This window comes from Peromyscus eremicus, chromosome 1 (genome assembly GCF_949786415.1).
Source record: "Peromyscus eremicus chromosome 1, PerEre_H2_v1, whole genome shotgun sequence".
Classification (NCBI taxonomy): Eukaryota; Metazoa; Chordata; class Mammalia; order Rodentia; family Cricetidae; genus Peromyscus; species Peromyscus eremicus.
The window spans coordinates 91,748,239-91,768,646 of NC_081416.1; the positions used below are offsets into that span (position 1 = coordinate 91,748,239).

Here is a 20,408-nt window from a genome sequence, read left to right on the forward strand (position 1 = left end):
ACCTCCACGGGCACCATGCACACACATGGTGTACTTACATACAGCTAAAATAAAATAAATAAATCTTAAAAAAGAAACAAAGTTATTGTGCTAAACCTACAAAAGAGATTCAGTGCCTTTTTCTTCACAATTAGAACAACCTGTGTTTTCTCTTTTTCTGTACCATAAAAATTACACGTTTTAATCCCCCAGGCACTCTGAGGGAAATCCCAGCCCATTGAAGTCAGCACTCACGTTTCTCTAGGGACTCCAAGGCAAGGAGGTGGGGAAGGGTCGTGAGCAGGACATGTGCAAAAGAACTGCCCAGGCACCCGAAACTTAGTGGTAAGTGAGGCATGGAGCATTCGCATGACTAACTCGGGGGAAAACCCACCAGAGAGGGATTTCTATTTAAATACCGAAAATGCAGAAGTACATTTACTTGAGCCTAACATGGCTTTAAAAGGAAAAAGACCGTGCCTCGGAGTTTTCCTGGGTGGAGATGAGGACATCTGTAAGGAAAGAGTGGTGCCCAGGCTCCAGCGACTTCGCATAACTCTACCTGGAGTGGTCAGGGCTCATTCCAGGTCTGGTCCTTTTCTGAGGAGTTTTGAATTTATAACATTAATTTTTATTTCCTTTCATTTGCAATTTATTTATTTAGAAGCAAGTTCTCAAAGTGGCTGTGTAACCAAAGAAAACCTTGAATTTTGGATCAGCCCATATATTCCATCTCTCCACTATAGACATGTGCCGCCACATCTGGGCTATGTGTTATGGTCATACATTCCTAGCCCAGCACTGACTTAAGACCTGCATTTTTTTTTTTTTCAGAGTCTTACTACGTAGCTCTGGTGGGCCTGGAACTCACAGAGATCTGCCTGCCTTTGCTACCATAGTGGTGGGGTTAAAGGCACAGCTACATCCAGCCTGCATTTCTTTCTCTTAAGATTTATTTTCATTTTTAACTCATGTATGTCTACACTGAGGCCAAAACGGAGGCTTGAATTCCATGGAGTTGGACTTACAGTGTTGAGCTTCCTGAAGTGGATCCTCTGGAAGAGCAGTAAGTGCTCTTAATCACTGAGCCATTTGTTCCGAGCCCTTAGACCTGCAAACTAAACCTATGAACTCTTTAGTAATCAGAAAAACTACTGGACTTCTTTCCAAAAATATTGCTTATCTGCCTAAAAAGTTGGAACAGCTCCCAGTATTTCATGAGCCACCCTGGATCCTGATCATTCTACTTGAGTCAGGCCCCAGGTGAAGGACCCCTGGTGCGCTTAAAATAAATAAATCTTACAATGAACGTTACTTTCCAAGTCTGTTTACACGACATCATAAATAAATAGGAATTCATTAAAAAGAAATACTGCATTCAGGGCTAGCAAGATGGCTCAGCGGTTAAGAGCTCTGGTGGTGGTGCACGCCTTTAATCCCAGCACTCGGGAGGCAGAGGCAGGCAGATCTTTGTGAGTTCGAGGCCAGCCTGGTCTACAGAGCGAGATCCAGGAAAGGCACAAAGCTTCACAGAGAAACCCTGTCTCGAAAAACCAAGGGGGAAAAAAAAAAAAAGAAAAAAGAAAAGAAAAGAAAAGCACTGGCTGCTCTTCCAGAGGCCCATGGTTCAACTCCGGGCACTCACATGGCAGCTCACAACTGTATGTAACTCCAGTTCCAGGGTATCTGACACCCTCACCCAGACATACATGCAGGAAGACACCAATGCACATAAAATAAGTACATTATAATTAAAAAGAAAAGAAAAGAAAGAAATACTGCCTTCAAAGAGTAGTTATGCATGTTCACAACACAGAGGGCAGTGCTAGGAAAGGCAATTAGTGAGTCCTTAAGCCCAACAAGCATGATCCTAGGGCCTAGGGCTCTAGTGCTTCAGGGCCAGAGAGACAACGGGACTTGGAGGGTTTGTTCTGAGAGTGTCCTCTGTAACAGCTCAGGGTGGCCTCAAATTCACTGTGTAGCAGAGCCTGGCCGTCCCCACTTGTTTTGTTTACACCGAATGTTACAGCCACTGGATAGCTTACCTGTCTCTAAGTTGTATTCTTGAATAGATTATGACTTGGTTTTCCAGACATGGGTTGTCAGGGCGTGATTAAACAGTAACTAGCAAAACCCAGGCCTCAGGTGCAGCCCCTGGGTCACCCGGGGTGAGCCTGTGGGATGTCCTGCCCTAGAGTGCCCTCTGCTGGGAACGCTCGGTCCAGCTACGGGACTGCGGCTGCGGATATACATCCTGGGCGGCCCGGGCTAGGGGAAGTGGTGTATAAGCCAGCCTCGGCATCTACAGGATCGTGCTTCCCAATTCTGTCCATCGTGCCTTCCCTCCATCCCCTGAGACCCTCTGCATCCCACTGTGACTTTGGCCACCAAACCTTACTCTAGGTTCCCAAGGCTAGCTCCTTATGCGACAATCAACGGACGTTAAATATATGTCAGACCGTGTTTCTCACCTCTGAGCCGAGTGTTTCAATTATAATTCCTCGGCAGAAAAGGATGCAGCCAAGTCCGTGCAAAGATAAAATAGGGGCCTGGGAAGTGGGAAGAGGGACAGCGCTCTGAGCTTAGCGACTGTGCAGCGTCCAGGGCCAGGTTCCCTCGATCTAGCAGGGACAGCCCACCCTACAGCAAAGCCAAACCAGTTTTACCTGGTGCTGGAGATTTGGCACCAGGGAAGCTCTATACCTGAGCAGAAGGAAGCCTATGAAAGGGTTGATCAGGGGTGGGGCCTTTGCCCAGCAAGCCTGAGGTTCCAAGGAGTAACTAGACCAGGATATGAACCACGTGGTGGCTTTTGTCCGGTCTTCCCAGGACCGCGGGCGCCAGCAGGGGGCGAGACGATCCTTTTGACCTTGCTCAGCAGGATCTAAGCTCTAGCCAAAAATAGAAGCTGAGATCAACCGAAAGGAACGAGACTGAGCAAATGTACACAAACTTGATCAGGCCAGTGTGAAGTAATATTTCCAAATATGGCTGTAAGGAGGGTTAGCTCCCGCAGGAATGCTCTAGGAAATGAATAAGAAAGACTTCGAGGGAAAAAAATGCTGAGTTCCGTATCATACATCAAATGAACTCCTCGGGATTAAAATGGTTAATATTTTAAAGACATAGGCACGCAATATCAAAGAGAGTAAAAGTTACATTTGTGGATAAATATTGGAATTCTCAATATAACAAAAAATTACAAAGGAATTCAAAACTATAAACAATGAACAGAGCTTTTAAAAGACAGTAGTAATTGCTTGAGAGAAATGTCTCCACCAAAATTCAAGCAAAGAATACCTCAAATGAGTAAAGCTTTATACATAAAAACACCACAGATCGTGGTGGAAGGCTGTAATCTAGAGACAGAGTTGAGTTTGGGGCCAGCCTGAGCTACACAGCAAGACCCTGTCTCAAAAACACTAACAAAAATCCAATAAAGGGGGGGCTGGAGAGATGGCTCAGAGGTTAAGAGCACTGACTGCTCTTCCAAAGGTCCTGAGTTCAATTCCCAGCAACCACATGGTGGCTCACACCCATCTGTAATGACATCTGGTGCCCTCTTCTGGCCTGCAGTCATACATGTTGTATACGTAATAAATAAATCTTTAAAAAAAAAAAAAAAAAAAAAATCCAATAAGGTGGGCAGCACACACTGATAATCCCAGCACCAGAAGTGTAGGGACAGGAGGATCAGGAGTTCAAAACTATCCCCCCTCTTTGTTTTTATTTTGTGTATTGGTATTTAGTCTGCCTGTGTGTGCACCATATGCATGCAATGCCCACAGAGGGCCAAAGAGGGTGTTAGAGTCCCCTGAGACAGGAGTTACAGATGTTTGTGAGCTACCAAATGAGTGCTGGAATTGAGCCAGGGTCCCAGGGAAGAGCAGCCAGTGCTCTCAACCACTGAACTAGCTCTCCAGCCCCTAATGATAATTTGATAGTTTTTTAAATAGACTCTTGAGCTACATTTGTTGAAACCCACTCCCATTCTGTGGAACGTGCTCTATGCTTTTTACTCTGACATGTAATGAATCTGTACTTTCACTGGTAAAACAACAGACACAAATACAGAATGTGCTGGCTAATGCCTGTGATCTCAACACTCAGGAGGTTGAGGCAGGAGATTAGCCCAGAGTTCAAGCCAGGGCAGGCTACATAGTAAGTACTAGGCTAACAAGAGCTATTGAGTGAGACCATCTCAAACAACAGCGAATCCATATATATATATATATATATATATATATATATATATATATATATATATATATAACCAATTGCTAAACATGGAAGGCTATGTAGATAGGGAAATGTTTGTTGTCATTGAGAATTAGAAATTTTCAACTCAAAACAATCCTGGCATAGTACTTTATATCCGCCACAGCAGCAAAAAAAAATTTTCTTGCGTGCGTGTGTGTGTGTGTGTGTGTGTGTGTGTGTGTGTGTGTGTATGTGTGTGTGTCTGTCTGTCTGTCTGTGTGTGTCTGTGTGTGTGTCTGTGTGTGTTGCTAAAAATCAAACCCAGGGCCTTATGCAAGCTAGACAAGCGAGCTATCACTGAGATGCCCCTCTAGCTCTTGCAAAAGTGTGCTTTTTAAAATATTTTATTTGTATGAGTGTTTTGCCTGCATGTATGTCTGAGCAGTGCCTGGTACACAGGGAGGCCAGAATAGGGCACTGGATTCCCTGAAACTAGAGTTATAAACAGCTGTGAACTACCATCTGGATGCTGGGAATTGAACCCAGGTCCTCTGGAACAGCAGCCAGTGCTTTTAACCACTTAGCTTAATTGGAAGGTGGAGGCAGGCAAATCAGGGGTTTAAGATCAGGCTCAGCCTCATAGTGAGTTCCCAGCCAGCCATCCTGAGTTGGGGGGGGGGGGAGGGTATAATGCTTGAGAGTCTGGTGTAGGTCTTCAGCACAGCAAACAAACAAAACAAAAACAAAAAAAGCTGCTACCATACAGTTTGTGCTGACTTGAGTCACCTGGGAAGAGGAAACTTCAGTTGAGGGATTGCATGGCTGTGGGACATTTTCTTTGTTTGAAACAGGGTTTCACTACATAGCCCTGGCTTAGCCTGGAGCTCACTATATAGACCAGACCTAGAACTCCTAGAGATCAGCTGTCTATATTGGAGGAATTCCTAACAGTGAAAGATGAAACATGCTACTAGAATGTTAGTTCTAGGGGAGAGGGTTAATTCAGTTAAGATGAGATCTGAGCTAAAAGATGGAGGAAATGAGCAGAGAGGTCTACTTCAACCTGACGAAAGAGTGCTTCAGGCAGAGGGAACAGAAAGTGTAACAATATCCCTGAGACAAGAGTACCCACTGATTCGGTCTGGACTGTGTACAATACTTTGAAAAACAGTGATAAATTCATTAGGCTGAAGTGATATAGTCGAATATCTTTTATCTTAATTGATCTAATATAAACAAACTCAGAGGGAGGTGACATGGCAAAAAAATCACTTCACCTAATCCTCTTCCAAAAGGTAGTCAGCCAGACACAAAGTGTTAACTTCATCTTCAATATGCTCAGTCCTTTTCTAGATATGAATGGAAATACTGTCACAGTTCAGCGAAGGAAAGGGTCATTAAAGCAAAAGAAAAAAGTCTTAAATGAGTTTAATTATTTGTATGTGTGTTTGTGTATGTGCATGTGAGGGAAATGTCCAAAGAGGCCAGAATCCTGGAGCTGGAGTTACAAGCAGTTCTGAGCTGCCCAACATAAATGCTAGGAACCAAGCTCTGGTCTTCTGCAAGAGCAGTACATGCTCTAAACTGCCGGATCATCTGTCTCTCCAGTCTCTGGTTTTGTGGATTTAAATGCCATGGATACTCTACCAATCTTCAAATAAAATCCTTAATCCAACCTCTGTTCTGAACTCCACACTCAGATTCATCTGTATACATGACTTATACATAGATGTCTAATAGCCATCTCAAATTTGAAAGTCTAAGGGCCAGTGCGATAGCTCAGATAAAGGTGTCTGCTGCCAAGCCCAACAGCCTAAGTTCAATCCCGAGGAACCACATGGTCAAAGGAGAAAACAGATTCCAGCAAGTGGTCCTCTGACCTCCATACACATGCCGTGGGACACATATACCCCTCACTCCACTTCCCCCACAAAACAAATAAATAAATAAATGGAAAGAATTTTAAACATTTGAATGTCTCAAATTAATTGACCACTGTTCTCCATTTGCTCTTCTAAAACACAGACACACAGACACACACATACATACACACATACACATTGGGGGGGGCGCTATTTGTTAAGTATTTTGGTTTTTCAAGATAGGGTTTCTCTGTGTACCTTTGGTTGTCATGGAACTCACAGGCTGCCCTCAAACTCACAGAGATCTGCCTGCCTTTGCCTCCCGATGCTAGGATTGAAGGCGTGCACCGCACCGCGCCGCGCCGCGCCGCCACTGCCCAGGTAACATGAATGCAAGTGGGGGTGAGGCTGCTAACAGTTAATAACAAATCAATCATTTGCTCAGGTTATCTTAACTCTCTCTTTTGAAAAGGAAAACAAAAGCAAAACCCACCTGTAACCATAGCACTAGGGAGACCAGTGAGGTGGAGGCAGAGGATTTGGAGTTCAAGACCAGCTTTGGCTTTATAACAAGTTTGAGAACAGCCTGAGCTACATGAGACCCTGTCTCAAAACACACACATGCATACGCACACGCACACGCACTAAAGTGGGCTGACAAGATGGCTCGGTGGGTAATGGTGCTTGCTGCCAGGCCTGACAACCTGAATTTCACTCAGGACCCACCTTATAGAAAAAGAAAGTCCCCTCTGGAAAGTCGTCCTCTGACCTCTACACATGCTACCTGCTCCTTGGCAAGAGTAGAGTGCCCCCACACACACACACATACACATAAAATAAATAAAAATAAATTGGAGCTAGATGTGGTGGCGCAGGCCTTTAACCCCAGCATGTGGGAGGCAGAGGCAGGTGGATCTCTGTGAGTTCAAGGCCAGCCTGGTCTACAGAGCAAGTTCCAGGACAGCCAAGGTTACACAGAGAAACCCTGTCTCAAAAAACAAAGAAATAAAAACCAATAAGCAAAACCAGACATGGTGGCATATGCCTGCGATCTCAGGTGGAGGCAGGAAGATCCAAAATTCCACGTCATCAACAGCTACATAACAAGTTCAAGTCTAGCTTGGGCAACAGAAGAGTCTGTCTTATTAACTCTCACCCCGAAGGGGGGGAAAAACAGTAAATAGATAAAATAGGAAGTCAGTTCTTGGAAGTCCTGTCCTTAAAACCTTTGTGGTTTCCCCATCTATCTATTTAGATAGATCTAAAAGCTATCGTGTTCCTTGGCCCTAAAGACCCCACGTCACCTGCCCCATCATCTCTCTGACCTCCTACTCTCTCCTACTCTCCTAACATCCCTCTAGGCCTCCTTAGTGTTTCTCAAGCAGATCAGGCACGAGCCCAACTCCAGGCCACCGGCTTGTCATCCTGTGTTCCACATGGTGGCAGGAGACAACTACAACTGATTCCTGTAATTGTCCTCTGACCTCCACAGCCACCATTGGCAGGAGTACACACACACACACACACACACACACACACACACACACACACACACAAAGGGGGAGAGAGAGAGATGTTTAGACGAACTGTGTGTCTGCTCTATGTTCTGTTTCGCAGAGGAACATTACTGCGGGCTGTGTTACCTCCTGGGGCAGAAGAGGGTTTGTTTTTTCAGGTCGGATGTCCTTCCAGCTCCTTGGATGCTCTTTGTCCACCACCACTACCCATTTCCTCTTCCCCATCAATGCTCTAAACAATGCCTTTCTTAGGGCTCTGTCCTGGGTATATTTGTCTCGTTACAAATCCTTCTCAGACTATCTCACACTCAACAATTCCCCACATGCCAGTGATACATATGAAATTGAGCCCCAGGCCCTATATAGCTGATTTCTCAAAATCCTAGTGGACTTAAACTTGACAGGGTCAGAACTGAATTTTCTGAGGGGGTGCAGCTCAGTGACAGAGAACTTGCCACGGTGGGTATTTGAGAACACCCAAAACCATGAATTGGACCTGTAGCATTGAGAAAAAGACAAAACTAGGGCCTTGGGCTGCGTTAGTTCCATAGACAGAGTGCTAGCCTGGTATGTGCAGAGTCCTGGGTTTGATCCAGCACTGTATAAATGGAAGTGATGGCACATTTTTGGAGTGGGAAGTGTCGACTTATGAGGTGAATGTGGAAGGTTCATAAGTTCAAGGTAAGGGCTGCAGGGATGGCTCAATAGTTAGGGGGTACTTCTTGCTCTTCCAGAGGACTTGAGGTGGTTCCCAGCACCCATGTCCAGTGACTCACACTGCCTGTATCTCCAGCTCAAGATCTTATCTCTCTTCTGGCCTCTGGAGACACTTGCATGCATGTGGTACCCACACAGAGAGAGACATGTGCACATACACATAAGTGATACTTTAATAAATCTTTTTAAAAATGAAGTTCAAGGTCACCCTTGGCTGCATACCAAGTACAAACTGAGCCTTAGCTATATGAAACCTTGTCTCCAGAAAGAGAGAGACATGGGCTAGAGAGATGGCTCAGCCATTAAAGGCTAGGCTCACAACCAAACATATAAGAACGAGAGAGAGGTGGACACCAGGACTGCAAGATGGCGTCCCTCATGCCACTGAAGGATAAAAAGCTCATGGAGGTTAAACTTGGAGAGCTGCCAAGCTGGATATTGATTCGGAATTTCACCCCCAGTGGCATAGTGGGAGCCTTTCAGAGAGGTTCTGACCGGTATTACAAGTACATCAATGTGCGGAAAGGCAGCATCTCGGGGATTAACATGGTGCCGGCAGCGTACGTGGTTTTCAGCTGCTGCATTGCTTTTCTTTCTTTCTTTCTTTCTTTCTTTTTTTTTTTTTTCTTTTTTTTTTTTTTTTTTTTTTTTTGGTTTTTTGAGACAGGGTTTCTCTGTGTATCTTTGCACCTGGAACTCACTCTGTAGCCCAGGCTGGCCTCGAACTCACAGAGATCCACCTGCCTCTGCCTCCCGAGTGCTGGGATTAAAGGCGTGCACCACCACCACCGCCCGGCCAGCTACTGCATTTCTTACAAGGAACTCAAACATGAGCGGTGACGCAAGTACCACTGAAGAAGGGTCACTGGAGGGCACTGCACACCTGAGCATAACCACTGAAGAAGGGTCACTGGAGGGCACTGCACACCTGAGCGCAACCACTGAAGAAGGGTCACTGGAGGGCACTGCACACCTGAGCGCAACCACTGAAGAAGGGTCACTGGAGGGCACTGCACACCGGAGCACAACCGCTGAAGAAGGGTCACTGGAGGGCACTGCACCCCTGAGCATAACCACTGAAGAAGGGTCACTGGAGGGCACTGAACCCCTGAGCATAACCACCTGCCCCACTCCCATCCGTGAATTCAACTGTGGCTGAGTCTTCATGTCTTAAAAACTAGTGTCCAATAAAAGGTGACAGGCAGGGGCTGGGGATTTAGCTCAGTGGTAAAGTGCTTGCCTAACAAGCACAAGGCCCTGGGTTCGGTCCTCAGCTCAAAACAAAACAAAACATTTAGCCGGGCAGTGGTGGCGCACGCCTTTAATCCCAGCACTCGGGAGGCAGAGGCAGGCGGATCTCTGTGAGTTCGAGGCCAGCCTGGGCTACCAAGTGAGTTCCAGGAAAGGCGCAAAGCTACACAGAGAAACCCTGTCTCGAAAAACCGAAAAAAAAAAAAAAAAAAAAAAGAAAAAAAAAAAGGTGACAGGCTCATGCAAAAAAAAAAAAAAGAAAAGAAAAAGAAAGAGAGAGAGAGAGAGAGAGAGAGAGAGAGAGAGAGAGAGAGAGAAACAGCGAAACTGAACTTTGTGTTCCCTAACCTAAATTCTCCTGTCTTCACTCAGACATGTTGTCCCTTGTCACATAGCAGGGTATAATTAAGACCAACAGGTGTTTCCTCTCCTGGATAGAAGAGGAAACGTGCACAGCATTCATTATGACCAGTTGAAGGTGTGGTGAGCTGTCCTGAACGTCCGTTTAGTCAGCAGGCTGCCGAGTGGAAGAATACTTATCCTGTTTTCCCTTTAAAGTCCCGAGTTGCTCAGCTGTGGATTAATGTAGGGCTGAACTACAGATGACTTCAGCAGGACGTTGAACCTCCCCCAGCTGCCCGCCTGGGGCTGGCAGGAGTCACTGAGGTCAGCAGAGTCGGGTGTATGTTTAGAAATGGGTACTGCTTTGATGCACTGCCAGGCTTGCTGTTCAGAAGGCTCTGAGTCACTTGCGGAGTTCAAGACAGATGCCTGTCCTCTGAAGACACTCCAGGAAAATGCCTGGATTTCTTTCCTGCTGTGGGCTGTCTCAGGCAGACACTGGTTCTTATAGTGTCCTGTGAAGGAAGGTGCTGGTTCTGACAAGAGGAATTTCAAAGCTGAATATTGGGACAATAGTCCCCAATGCCAAGCTCCTCATGGGTCCTGTTGACATGGAGGGATACTGAGCAATCTGGGTCTTGGGATGATTGAAGTTTTGGGAACCTTAACAGAAACCGCTGGGTTTATAATTTGTACTAAAGGAATAGAGGGGACCCCTGAGTGGGGGCTGTGCACAGATCCAGGGTGCAGTGTCTGCTTCTCTCTCAGGCTGCAGCCGATACCCCCAGTGTCGCCAAGAGCCAGCAGCTGCCGGCCCTCCTGAACGCCACCTTTATTTGCAAAAAGGGATCTGCTCTGGCCTGGTCGGTCTCCAGGGCAGAGATTTCATGCTACCTGTCATGAGATCTGAGGAACCCTCTTGGTTCAAGTGCCTGCTACTGGATCTGGACCAGTCAGCTATGCTATGGGGACATGGTCGCACAGTACTGTTACTGTACTGAAGTTCCCAAGAGAAAGAAAGACAGAAACAGGGAGGGAGGGAAGGAGGGAGAGACAGGAGAGGAGGAGACAGACAGAGAGAGAGGGAGAGGGAGAGAGAGAAAGAAAGAGACTATTAATACAAGGCCGAATGACTGAACTTCCTGGTTACGGAGAGTTAAAATGTTGCAGATGAGAGCCAAATTATCTTGGGCTATTTTTAGTCCCTTTGAAAGCCATTGATTGTCTACCCCTGTGTCTGACCTAAGCTTGTGACTATTCAAACCTTAAAAATGTATTCTCAGTAAACCACTAGCTTCCACCAATCTAAAAACTAAGAATGTCACCAGACAGCATGTGAGGCCTGAGACAGAAATTTCTCCACTTTGCTGTAACTGTAACTCAAGCACCTGATGTTTCCATCACTGGATTTTTTTTTTTAATGTTTATAGATATTTTATCTGCATGTACATCTGTGGAGGACAGAAGAGGACATCAGATCCCCTGAGACTAGAGTTACAGAGGATTGTGAGCTGCCATGTGGTTGCTGGGACTCTAACCTGGGTCCTCTGGAGGATCAACCAGGATTCTTAACTGCCAAGGAACCTCTCCAGCCCCTCCGCCAATGTACTTTAAAGCTGTCTTAATTTAAGGTCTGGGTTTATAACTCAGTTGGTAGAGTGCTTGCCTAGCATGAAGCCTTGTGTTCAATCCTGACCACTACAGAAATGGAGGATGTTTTTATTTATTTATTTATTTATTTATTTATTTATTTATTTATTTATTTATTTGGGGAGGTTGAGACAGGGTTTCTCTGTGTAGTTTTGGTGCCTGTCCTGGATCTTGCTCTGTAGACCAGGCTGTCCTCAGATTCACAGAGATCCGCCTGGCTCTGCGTCCCGAGTCCTGGGATTAAAGGTGTGTGCCACCACTGCCCGGCTGAAGGGTGGTTTTAAACACCTAGAATCCATTAATTGGGAAAACCAACTTCTGCAAGTTGACCTCTGACCCCCACATGTATACTGTGACATGTTCTTGGACATACATATACACACACAATAAATAAATAAATAAAATGTGTGGTAGTTTGAATGTAATTGGCCCCCATAATCTCACAGGGTGTGGCACTACTAGGGGGTGTGGCTTTGTTGGAGGAAGTGTGTCACTGTGAGGGAGTGCTTTGAGGTTTCCTGTGCTCAGGAAACCACCCAGTGTCTCACTCGACTTCTTATTACCTGTCTGTCTGCACGCCGCCATGCTCCCCACCATGATGATAACAGACTGAACCTCTGAAACTGTAAGTGAGCCACCTCAACTAAATGTTTCCCTTGTTAGAGTTGCTGCGGTCATGGTGTCTCTTCACAGCAGTAGAAACCCTAACTAAAACAGAATGTAAAAAGTTTTTTTTCAGTTGGGTGGTGGTAGCACACAGCTTTAATCCCAGCACTCGGGAGGCAGAGCCAGGCGGATCTCTGTGAGTTCAAAGCCAGCCTGGTCTACAGAGCGTGTTCCAGGACAGGCACCAAAACTACACAGGGAAACCCTGTCTTGAAAAACAAACAAACAAACAAAAAAGATGATAGGACTAGAGAGATGGTTCAGTGGTTAGGAGTACTTGTGGCTCTTGCAGAGGACCGGGGTCTGACTCCCAGCACCCACACGGTGGCTCACAGCAGTCAGTTCCAGGAGATCTGACGCCCACTTCTGGCCTCCAAGAGCACTGCATGCACTTGCGTGCATAGACAAGTAGACAAACATACATACACATGAAATAAAAATAAGCAAATTTCTTTCTTTCTTTCTTTTTTTCTTTCTTTCTTTCTTTCTTTCTTTCTTTCTTTCTTCCTTTCTTTCTTTTTTTTTAAGAGACAGGGTTTCTCTGTGTAGCCCTGGCTGTCCTGGATCACTCTGTAGACCAGGCTGGCCTCAAACTCAGAGATCCGCCTGGCTCTGCCTCTTTAGTACTGGGATTAAAGGCGTGCACTTCCTCAGCTGCAGCCACCACCACCACTGCCCTACAAGTAAAGAAACAAGTAAAAACAGATTCACCATGTGGCCTGCTATACCACAGCTGGCAAACTCTATGTCAACATAGCACAGATGTTTGCCCGTGTGTGTTTGCTGCAGCACTGTTCATAACAGCTAAGTCATGGAACTAGCCTGGGTGCCCAGTCACATAGGAAGGGATGAAGAAAATGGGGTACACATGCACAAAGGAATTTTTTCAGCTGTACTGCAGGAAAAAAAAAAACGTTATGTCATTTCAGGGGAAAATGAATGCAACAAGTAATATGAAGTAAATTAATAACGTATGTTTCTCTTGTGCAGTTTCTAGATTTTCTTTAGATGTATAAAATCATGTATGTACCTATGATAGGAAAGAATTAAAGTTGCCTAGGGAAAGAAAAGGGACTGTTGGGGGAGGGGTGTGAGGTGGGGAAGGGACTATGAGGACATGTACTCAGTGTTCAAAATACACGCTTATATGACTCTGTCCTTGTATAGTATAGTGCCATGTACAGTAAATATATACAACGATTTTTTTTTTGAGACAAGGTCTCATGTAGCACAGGCTGGTCTAGGATGACTATGAGCACCCCATCTTCCTGTCTCCTCTTCCCAAATGCTGGGATTATAGGTGTGGGACTTTATATGAAATGACAATCTAAAAAATAAAGTGACTGGATGTGGTGGCATACAACTTTAGCCCCAGCATTCAGGAGGCAGAGGTAGGAGGATCTCTGTGAGTTCTAATCCAGCCTGGTCTATATAGGGAGCTCCAGAACAGTCAGGGCTACATAGAGAGACCCTGCACATGCATGCACACACACACACACACACACACACACACACACACACACACACACACACAACACACACACACACACAAAGAAAAGAAAAAAAAACTGAAGAAGCTCAGTGTTGATTTGGAAGCTCAGTGTTGATTTGGAAGCTCAGTGTTGATTTGGAAGCACGAACTTCTCTATGGAGCTCTGAGGACTTTGGCCTGAGGCTGGTGTGTGTTGAATTAGCTGTAGTGTTCTGAGCTCCCTGGAGATGAATGTGAGATTGACAGACTGACTTCTGGTCTGCCTTTGTTTTCCACTCCAAATTCCATTGCTTTTGTGCTTGCAAGAGGGTCTGAGTGGAGGCCAATGAGCCAGAATAAATGCCAAGAGCAACAGAATGTCTGAAAAACAAGCCACTTGCCTCTTTTCCTAACAGCGAAGGAGTCGCTGTGGGGATGTGCGAAGTCTGGGGCTAGTTAGAGACATGTCTGGGTTCACAGGGGAGAGGAGGGATTGACTTCTCACCTGCACTAGCAATGTGTGGACACTTCGTCAAAGGCTTTGTAAAGGTTATATTTAATTCTTTTTAATAGACTCAGCCTGTCACCTATGCCAAGTTCGTGTGCGAAAGCACGTGGGACACCCCTAAGTTCTTCCTCTTTCTTCTTAAGTCTCTTTCTCCTGTTGTCCTTCTGTCTTTATTCCCCGTCTCTTCTCCCGCCCCTCCCCCACCTGCTTCCTTTTTGACTTAGGGTCTCAGGCATCAGAGGCCAGGGTGGCCTCTGACTCACTAGATAATTGAGGATGACCTTGAACTTCTGATCCTCCTGCCTCCACCTCTCAAGTGCTGCTGGGTTTACAAGTGTGTGTCATCACACCTGGCTTTTTTCTTTAAATAAGTTCTCATGCCCTTATTCTGGAGCCCAAACTGGCCTTGAACTTGCAGCAGTCCTCCTGCCTCAGCTTCCCAAGTGCTGGGACCACAGGTTGAATCACTATGCCTGGCCCTTCTGCTGACTTCTGGGACCTTAGCCTCTCCCATTTGCCCATACTACCTGACATCTACTCCATCCCACCCTCTGTGTTCCCTTCCTCCAGCTGCTCCTTTTTTTTTTTTTTAACTATACCTGAGGGAGAGCCTTAAGGTCTTCAGGCAAAAGGAAATTTAGGCAGGTGTGAATCTGCACATGGGCCAGAGTCTAGGCTTGAGGAAGGATTGCATGCACACCTGGTGCAGAGGAAAAGGTGAAAGGTCAGAACTTGTGTGCTGCTGACGCGTTACACGGGGGTGGGCCTCTCTGTGGGAGAATGTGAGCCAAGGTATGTGCAAGCTCTTGGGTGTGCCAGGATGATACAGCAACTACACAAACATTGAGGCAGCTGGGGGCCACTGGCCCCTGTCCCAACCCAGACTCACTCGGGTGCCAGCCAGGATCCAAGCCTCTGCTTGTGCTGAAACTTTCTGCACTGACTATTGCTTCCTTTCGGCCCTTATGCCCCCTCTGACCACTTGAGGTTGGATCTCTTCTAGTTTCAGCTTTCACTAAACCCCAAACCCAACCTGCCCTGGGGCCCTCCAGCCAGGTTCTCACCAGCAATGCTGTGGAGGAACACAAGCAAAAGGATGTGCTTCTTCAGGGGAGGAGAGAGGGAGCTAGGCTCTGCCTAGTCACCTCTTGGTACCAAGGAGCAAGAAGGGAGGGAGGAAAGCCTGCCTTATCAAGAAGGAAGAGAGGGTCAGCTCCTAATACAGCCTTGCCCTCCATCACCAGCTCCCTGGGCCTGTCTGCTGGGCCACGCAGCATTCAGGGATTCAGAGATGGATGGTACGGGGATGGCAATGCCTGTGTCTCAAGCACAGAGACCTAGGCACACAGGAGATGGCACCAAGAACGCTAAAGGAGGAGGATGTGACAGTGCCCTGAACTGCTAAGGAGGAAGACAGCAGGGCCAGTGACTGAGCAAGAGCAACCACCCCAGGGCCTTTCCAGAACTGGGACCAGAGAGGCCAAAACTAAATGACACCCTCCCCCTCACCCCCTGGCCCCCGTGCCTTTTGAGAAACAAGATCTTTCTATTAGGTATCTCTGGCTGTCCTCAAACTCACCAAGTTGACCAGGCCAGCCTCAAACTCCCAGAGATCCACCTGACTGCCTCCAGAGTGCTAGGATTAAAGGTATGCACCATTAGCCAGGCAGTGGCAGCTCATGCCTTTGATCCCAGTATTCAGAGGCACAGACAGGCAGCCCTCTGGGAGTTTGAGGCCAGCCTGGTCTATAGAGTGAGTTCCAGGACAGCCAGGGCTCCACAGAGAAACCCTGTATTGAAAAAGAAAAACAAACAACAAACAAAAGGTATGCACCATCATGTCAAGCCCCTGTGACTTTTGACTGCCGTGGCCTGGGGCTTCCTACATACCCTTCTTTCGTTTGCTCACCTGTTACTATTTCCCACTCTTGCCTCAACAAAAATAAGAACTCTCTACTTTTCAGGAGTTTGTTTATTGCAGAATTGAAACCCAGAACTAGAAAGCATGAGCCTGGCGAGTGAGTGAAACTGCCCTTAGTAATAATGACGACTTTGTGCCAAGCCAGCCGGTCTGCCCGCCTGCCCCCCCCCACACACACACGCCGAACTCCCATCCCTAACGTCCCAATCGGCTTCATTCTCTGTGTCTCTCCTTCACCCTGGCACTCCTACCTAGAAGCCCAGTCACCTGGCAAGGCCCTTCCTCATCCTTCAAGACTGAGAGGAAATGTCAGCCACATTCACCTCTGTGGCCTGTGGATTAATTACGCACCATTCAGTTACTTCTCTTAATCCTGTCATTATCAATAGGGACTAACCAATGTGTGTACTCTATTGTGTGGTGGAAGATTATTTTAACTGGGCAAAGATGAAGATGTGTTACATTTGTTTATGCTGTGGAATATTTATTACTTTAACTGTGTGAAGGTGTATTATATTTGTTTCTGCTGCATTTGTTTGATTATGAAAAGATGTGTTGCTGTTTCACCTTGCCTGCCGAAGGCACCTGATTGGTCTAATAAAAAGCTGCACGGCCAATAGCTAGGCAGGAGAGGGATAGGCGGGGCTGGTGGGCAGAGAGAATAAGTAGGAGAAGGAATCTAGGCTCGAGAGGAGACGGAGGAGGTGAGAACGAGGGCAAAAGAGAGGAACATGCCTGGGGCCAGAAGCCAGGCAGCTGCCAGCCAGGAGAAGCAGTGCAGATAAGATATACAGAAGGGGGAGGCAGAGGCAGGCGGATCTCTGTGAGTTCAAGGCCAGCCTGGGCTACCAAGGGAGTTCCAGGAAAGGCACAAAGCTACACAGAGAAACCCTGTCTCAAAGCCCCCCCCCAAAAAAAAAGATATACAGAAGGAAAGAGAGGTACAAAGCCCAAGGCAATGAAGAGAAACAGGTTAACCTGAGTTAAAAGAGCTAGTCAGAAACGAGCCTAAGCTATGCTTGAGCATTCATAACTAATAAGAAGTCTCCATGTCATGATTTAGGAGTTGGTTGGTGGCCCAAAAGAAAAAGCCTGGTACATTGCTGTGTACAAAGGGAAAATGGAGGGATTATCTTGTTTGTATTACTTTTATCTTGGAGTATTTTTGAGACAGGGCTTCATGTATCCTAGGCTGGCCTTGACTCCGTTCTCCTGCTCATCTCCATAACTGGGATTAGGTGCTCAACAACATATGTACTTTTGCTTGCTGATTTTTTCACTTGATTATATAATGTGTAACAGGACCCCACCCCTTAGTAGGTCCTGAGACCTTAGCACAACTGATTCCATAATGGAGGTACCACTCAGGCTGTAAAACTCAGCATGTAGACAGCACCACCTGCCAAAACTAAAACAAAACGTAATCCATCAAAGCCCAGAGTTCTGGGAAAGTCTCTAAATGTACTAACTTTGCCTTTTGGCTTCTGTAGTTCTGCTCTGGCTAACTGTTCTTGTTAACAGAGGAAGGTCAATTCAGGACATGGTTTTTGGGCTTAAAAGCTCACCCTGAGGGGCTGGAGAGGTGGCTCAGAGGTTAAGAGCACTGCTTGCTCTTCCAAAGGTCCTGAGTTCAATTCCTAGCAACCACATGGTGGCTCACAACCATCTGTAATGAGATCTGGTGCCCTCTTCTGGCCTGCAGAGATACGTGCAGACAGAATACTGTATACATAATTAATAAATAAATCTTTTTTTTTTTTTTTTTAAAGTGCTCACCCTGAGAAAGGCTCAGGGCTACACTGGGATCCTGAACACTCAGTGTAGTCCTGTGGCCAGCTAAGAAAGACTTTCTATTGGCTTAAACCCATGTCTGAGCAGTCTTCTCTGATGAATACCTCACAACAGTATGCTTTTCCCCAACTCATAAAAACTCTTCTAAAGGTGGGGCTGGAAAGACGGCTCAGCAGTTAGAGCACATACTGATCTTGCAGAGGGCTTGAATTCATTCCCCAGGCCCCATGGAGGGCATTTCACACACTCAAGTGCAGATACCCACATGTAGACACACACACACACACACACACACACACACACACACACACACACACTTAAAAATAATAATATAGAGCTGAGTGTGATGCCTTTAATCCCAAGCACTTGGGAGATAGAGGCAGGTGGATCTCTGAGTTTGAGACCAGCTTGGTCTACACAGAGAAACCTTGTCTTGAAAGTAAACAAACAACAAACAAATAAAATAAATACATAATAATAGTAATATAATAATAATAATATTGCTAGGTGGCAGTGGTGCATGCCTTTAATCCCAGCACTCAGGAGGCAGAGCCAGGAGGATCTCTGAGTTCGAAGCCAGCCTGGTCTACAGAGGGAATTTCAGGACAGCTAGGGCTACACAGAGAAACCCTATCTCAAAAACAAACAAACAAACCTTGCTGGGCATGGTACCACACACCTCTAATTCCAGCACTCTGGGGCAGTAGTAGATCTCTGTGAGTTCAAGGCCAGTCTGGTCTACATGATGAGCTCCTAGCCAGACAGGGCTACATAGGGAGACCCTGTCTCGAAAATAAATAAATAGGCCGGGCAATGGTAGCACTTGGGAGGCAGAGACAGGCAGACAGACAGACAGACAGACAGACAGATAGATGCTGAGAGATGGTGCAGTGATTATAGAGCATTAATTATTCTTACAGAGGAACTGAGCTCCATTCCTAGCATCCATATCAGGCAGTTCGCAACCACTTGTAAATCTAGCTCCAGGAGGATCCCCCCTAGGCTTTGGGGGAGAACCTACCACTATTGCTAAATGGGTGTATTACCAAACTAAACTGCCTTTCAGATACCTATCTCTGTAACCACAGACTAGTGCAGCTCTCAGTCCTCATCCAAGAAGCAACATTGTGCAGTGGACAGCGCGCGCGCACGCGCGCGCGCGCGCGCGCGCGCACACACACACACACACACACACACACACGCACACGCACACGCACACAGACTAATCAAAGTACAGCTGGTCTGTAGCAGTGCTCAGCCAAAGATGAAACATCCATGTCACACATTCTCTCTGCAAGCCCTGGGAATGTCAGGAAGTGGAGGCAGAAAGATTTGAAGAGTTAGAGGTCAAGGAGGACTGGGACAAAACAGTGTCTGTGCCGTGACAGGGCCATTGGACTTACGATTCTCAGCGGCTTCAGTTGCCTTCACAAGATCAAGCCACCAACATTCCAGCTTGGATGGGAGACGGGTACCTGAGGCCCCACTTCTAGCTGAAGATCTTTGGTTTTGCTTTTCAAGACAGGGTTTCTCTGTGCAGCCCTGGCTGTCCTGGAACTTGCTCAGAGATTCCCCTGCCTTTGTTTCCCAAGTGCTGGGACTAAAGACATGTGCCACCATGATTGTCTTGAAGCTTAACCACTGAGCCATCCCTCCAGCCCCAGGACAGTGTTATTGAAACTCACAATGTTCATAGCTGGATAAGATTGGTGCTTACTTTTCTCCTCCAGTCCTAGTACCTTTCAGCACTGACTGCTCTTCCAGAGGACCCCGGTTCAATTCCCACCACCCACATGGCAGTTCACAACTGTGTGTAACTCCAAGATCTGACACCCTCACACAGACATACATATAGGCAAAACAACAATGCACATAAAATAAAAATAAATATATTGTATTAAAAAAAATACTGTGCAATAGTGGTACAAATGTTAAGGGACTAAACAACCACTTTCTATTTGGATTTAAGGTCCACATTACAAGACAGAATCCATTCCTGGCACCATTATCAGGGTCAAGAACCTATGACTAAATAAATCATAGAGCCTAGCCCGGCGGTGGTAGCACATGTCTTTAATCTCAGCACTAGGGAGGCAGAGGCAGACGGATCTCTATGAGTTCAAGGCCAGCCTGGTCTACAGTGAGTTCCAGGAAAGGCACAAAGCTACACAGAGAAACCCTGTCTCGAAAAACAAAACAAAACAAATCATAGAGCCTAGGGGGAAAACAATTATTATTCTGCTGAATGTATGTAATATTAAACCAACTCCTAAAGACTTATCATTACACCCATAGATTAGAGCGTCTCTCAACCCTCATCAGAGAAGCTTGTTTTTGCAGGAGATGGTAATTATCACAGAGACCCACAACTGATCAGTGTGAACAGGAACAGAGACTGCAGAGTACTCATCACTAAATGGGGCACATCTGTGTCTCATCTCTTCCTCCCAAGGCTCAGGGATCATCTAGGGAAAAAATGGGGGAGGAAGTTGTAAGAGTTAGAGGCAGTAGATGACTATAACGAAATAATGTT

General features: G+C 46.3%; 1 protein-coding gene across 1 annotated transcript; it reads left to right on the forward strand.

Annotated features, from left to right (window-relative positions):
* Positions 1–8,641: 8,641 nt before the first annotated feature.
* LOC131900161 (ATP synthase subunit f, mitochondrial-like) lies at positions 8,642–9,115 on the forward strand. The gene is made up of 2 exons (XM_059251528.1): positions 8,642–8,847; positions 9,073–9,115. Exons 1-2 carry the CDS (start codon positions 8,642–8,644, stop codon positions 9,113–9,115), a joined length of 249 nt encoding a protein of 82 aa, XP_059107511.1.
* Positions 9,116–20,408: the final 11,293 nt, after the last annotated feature.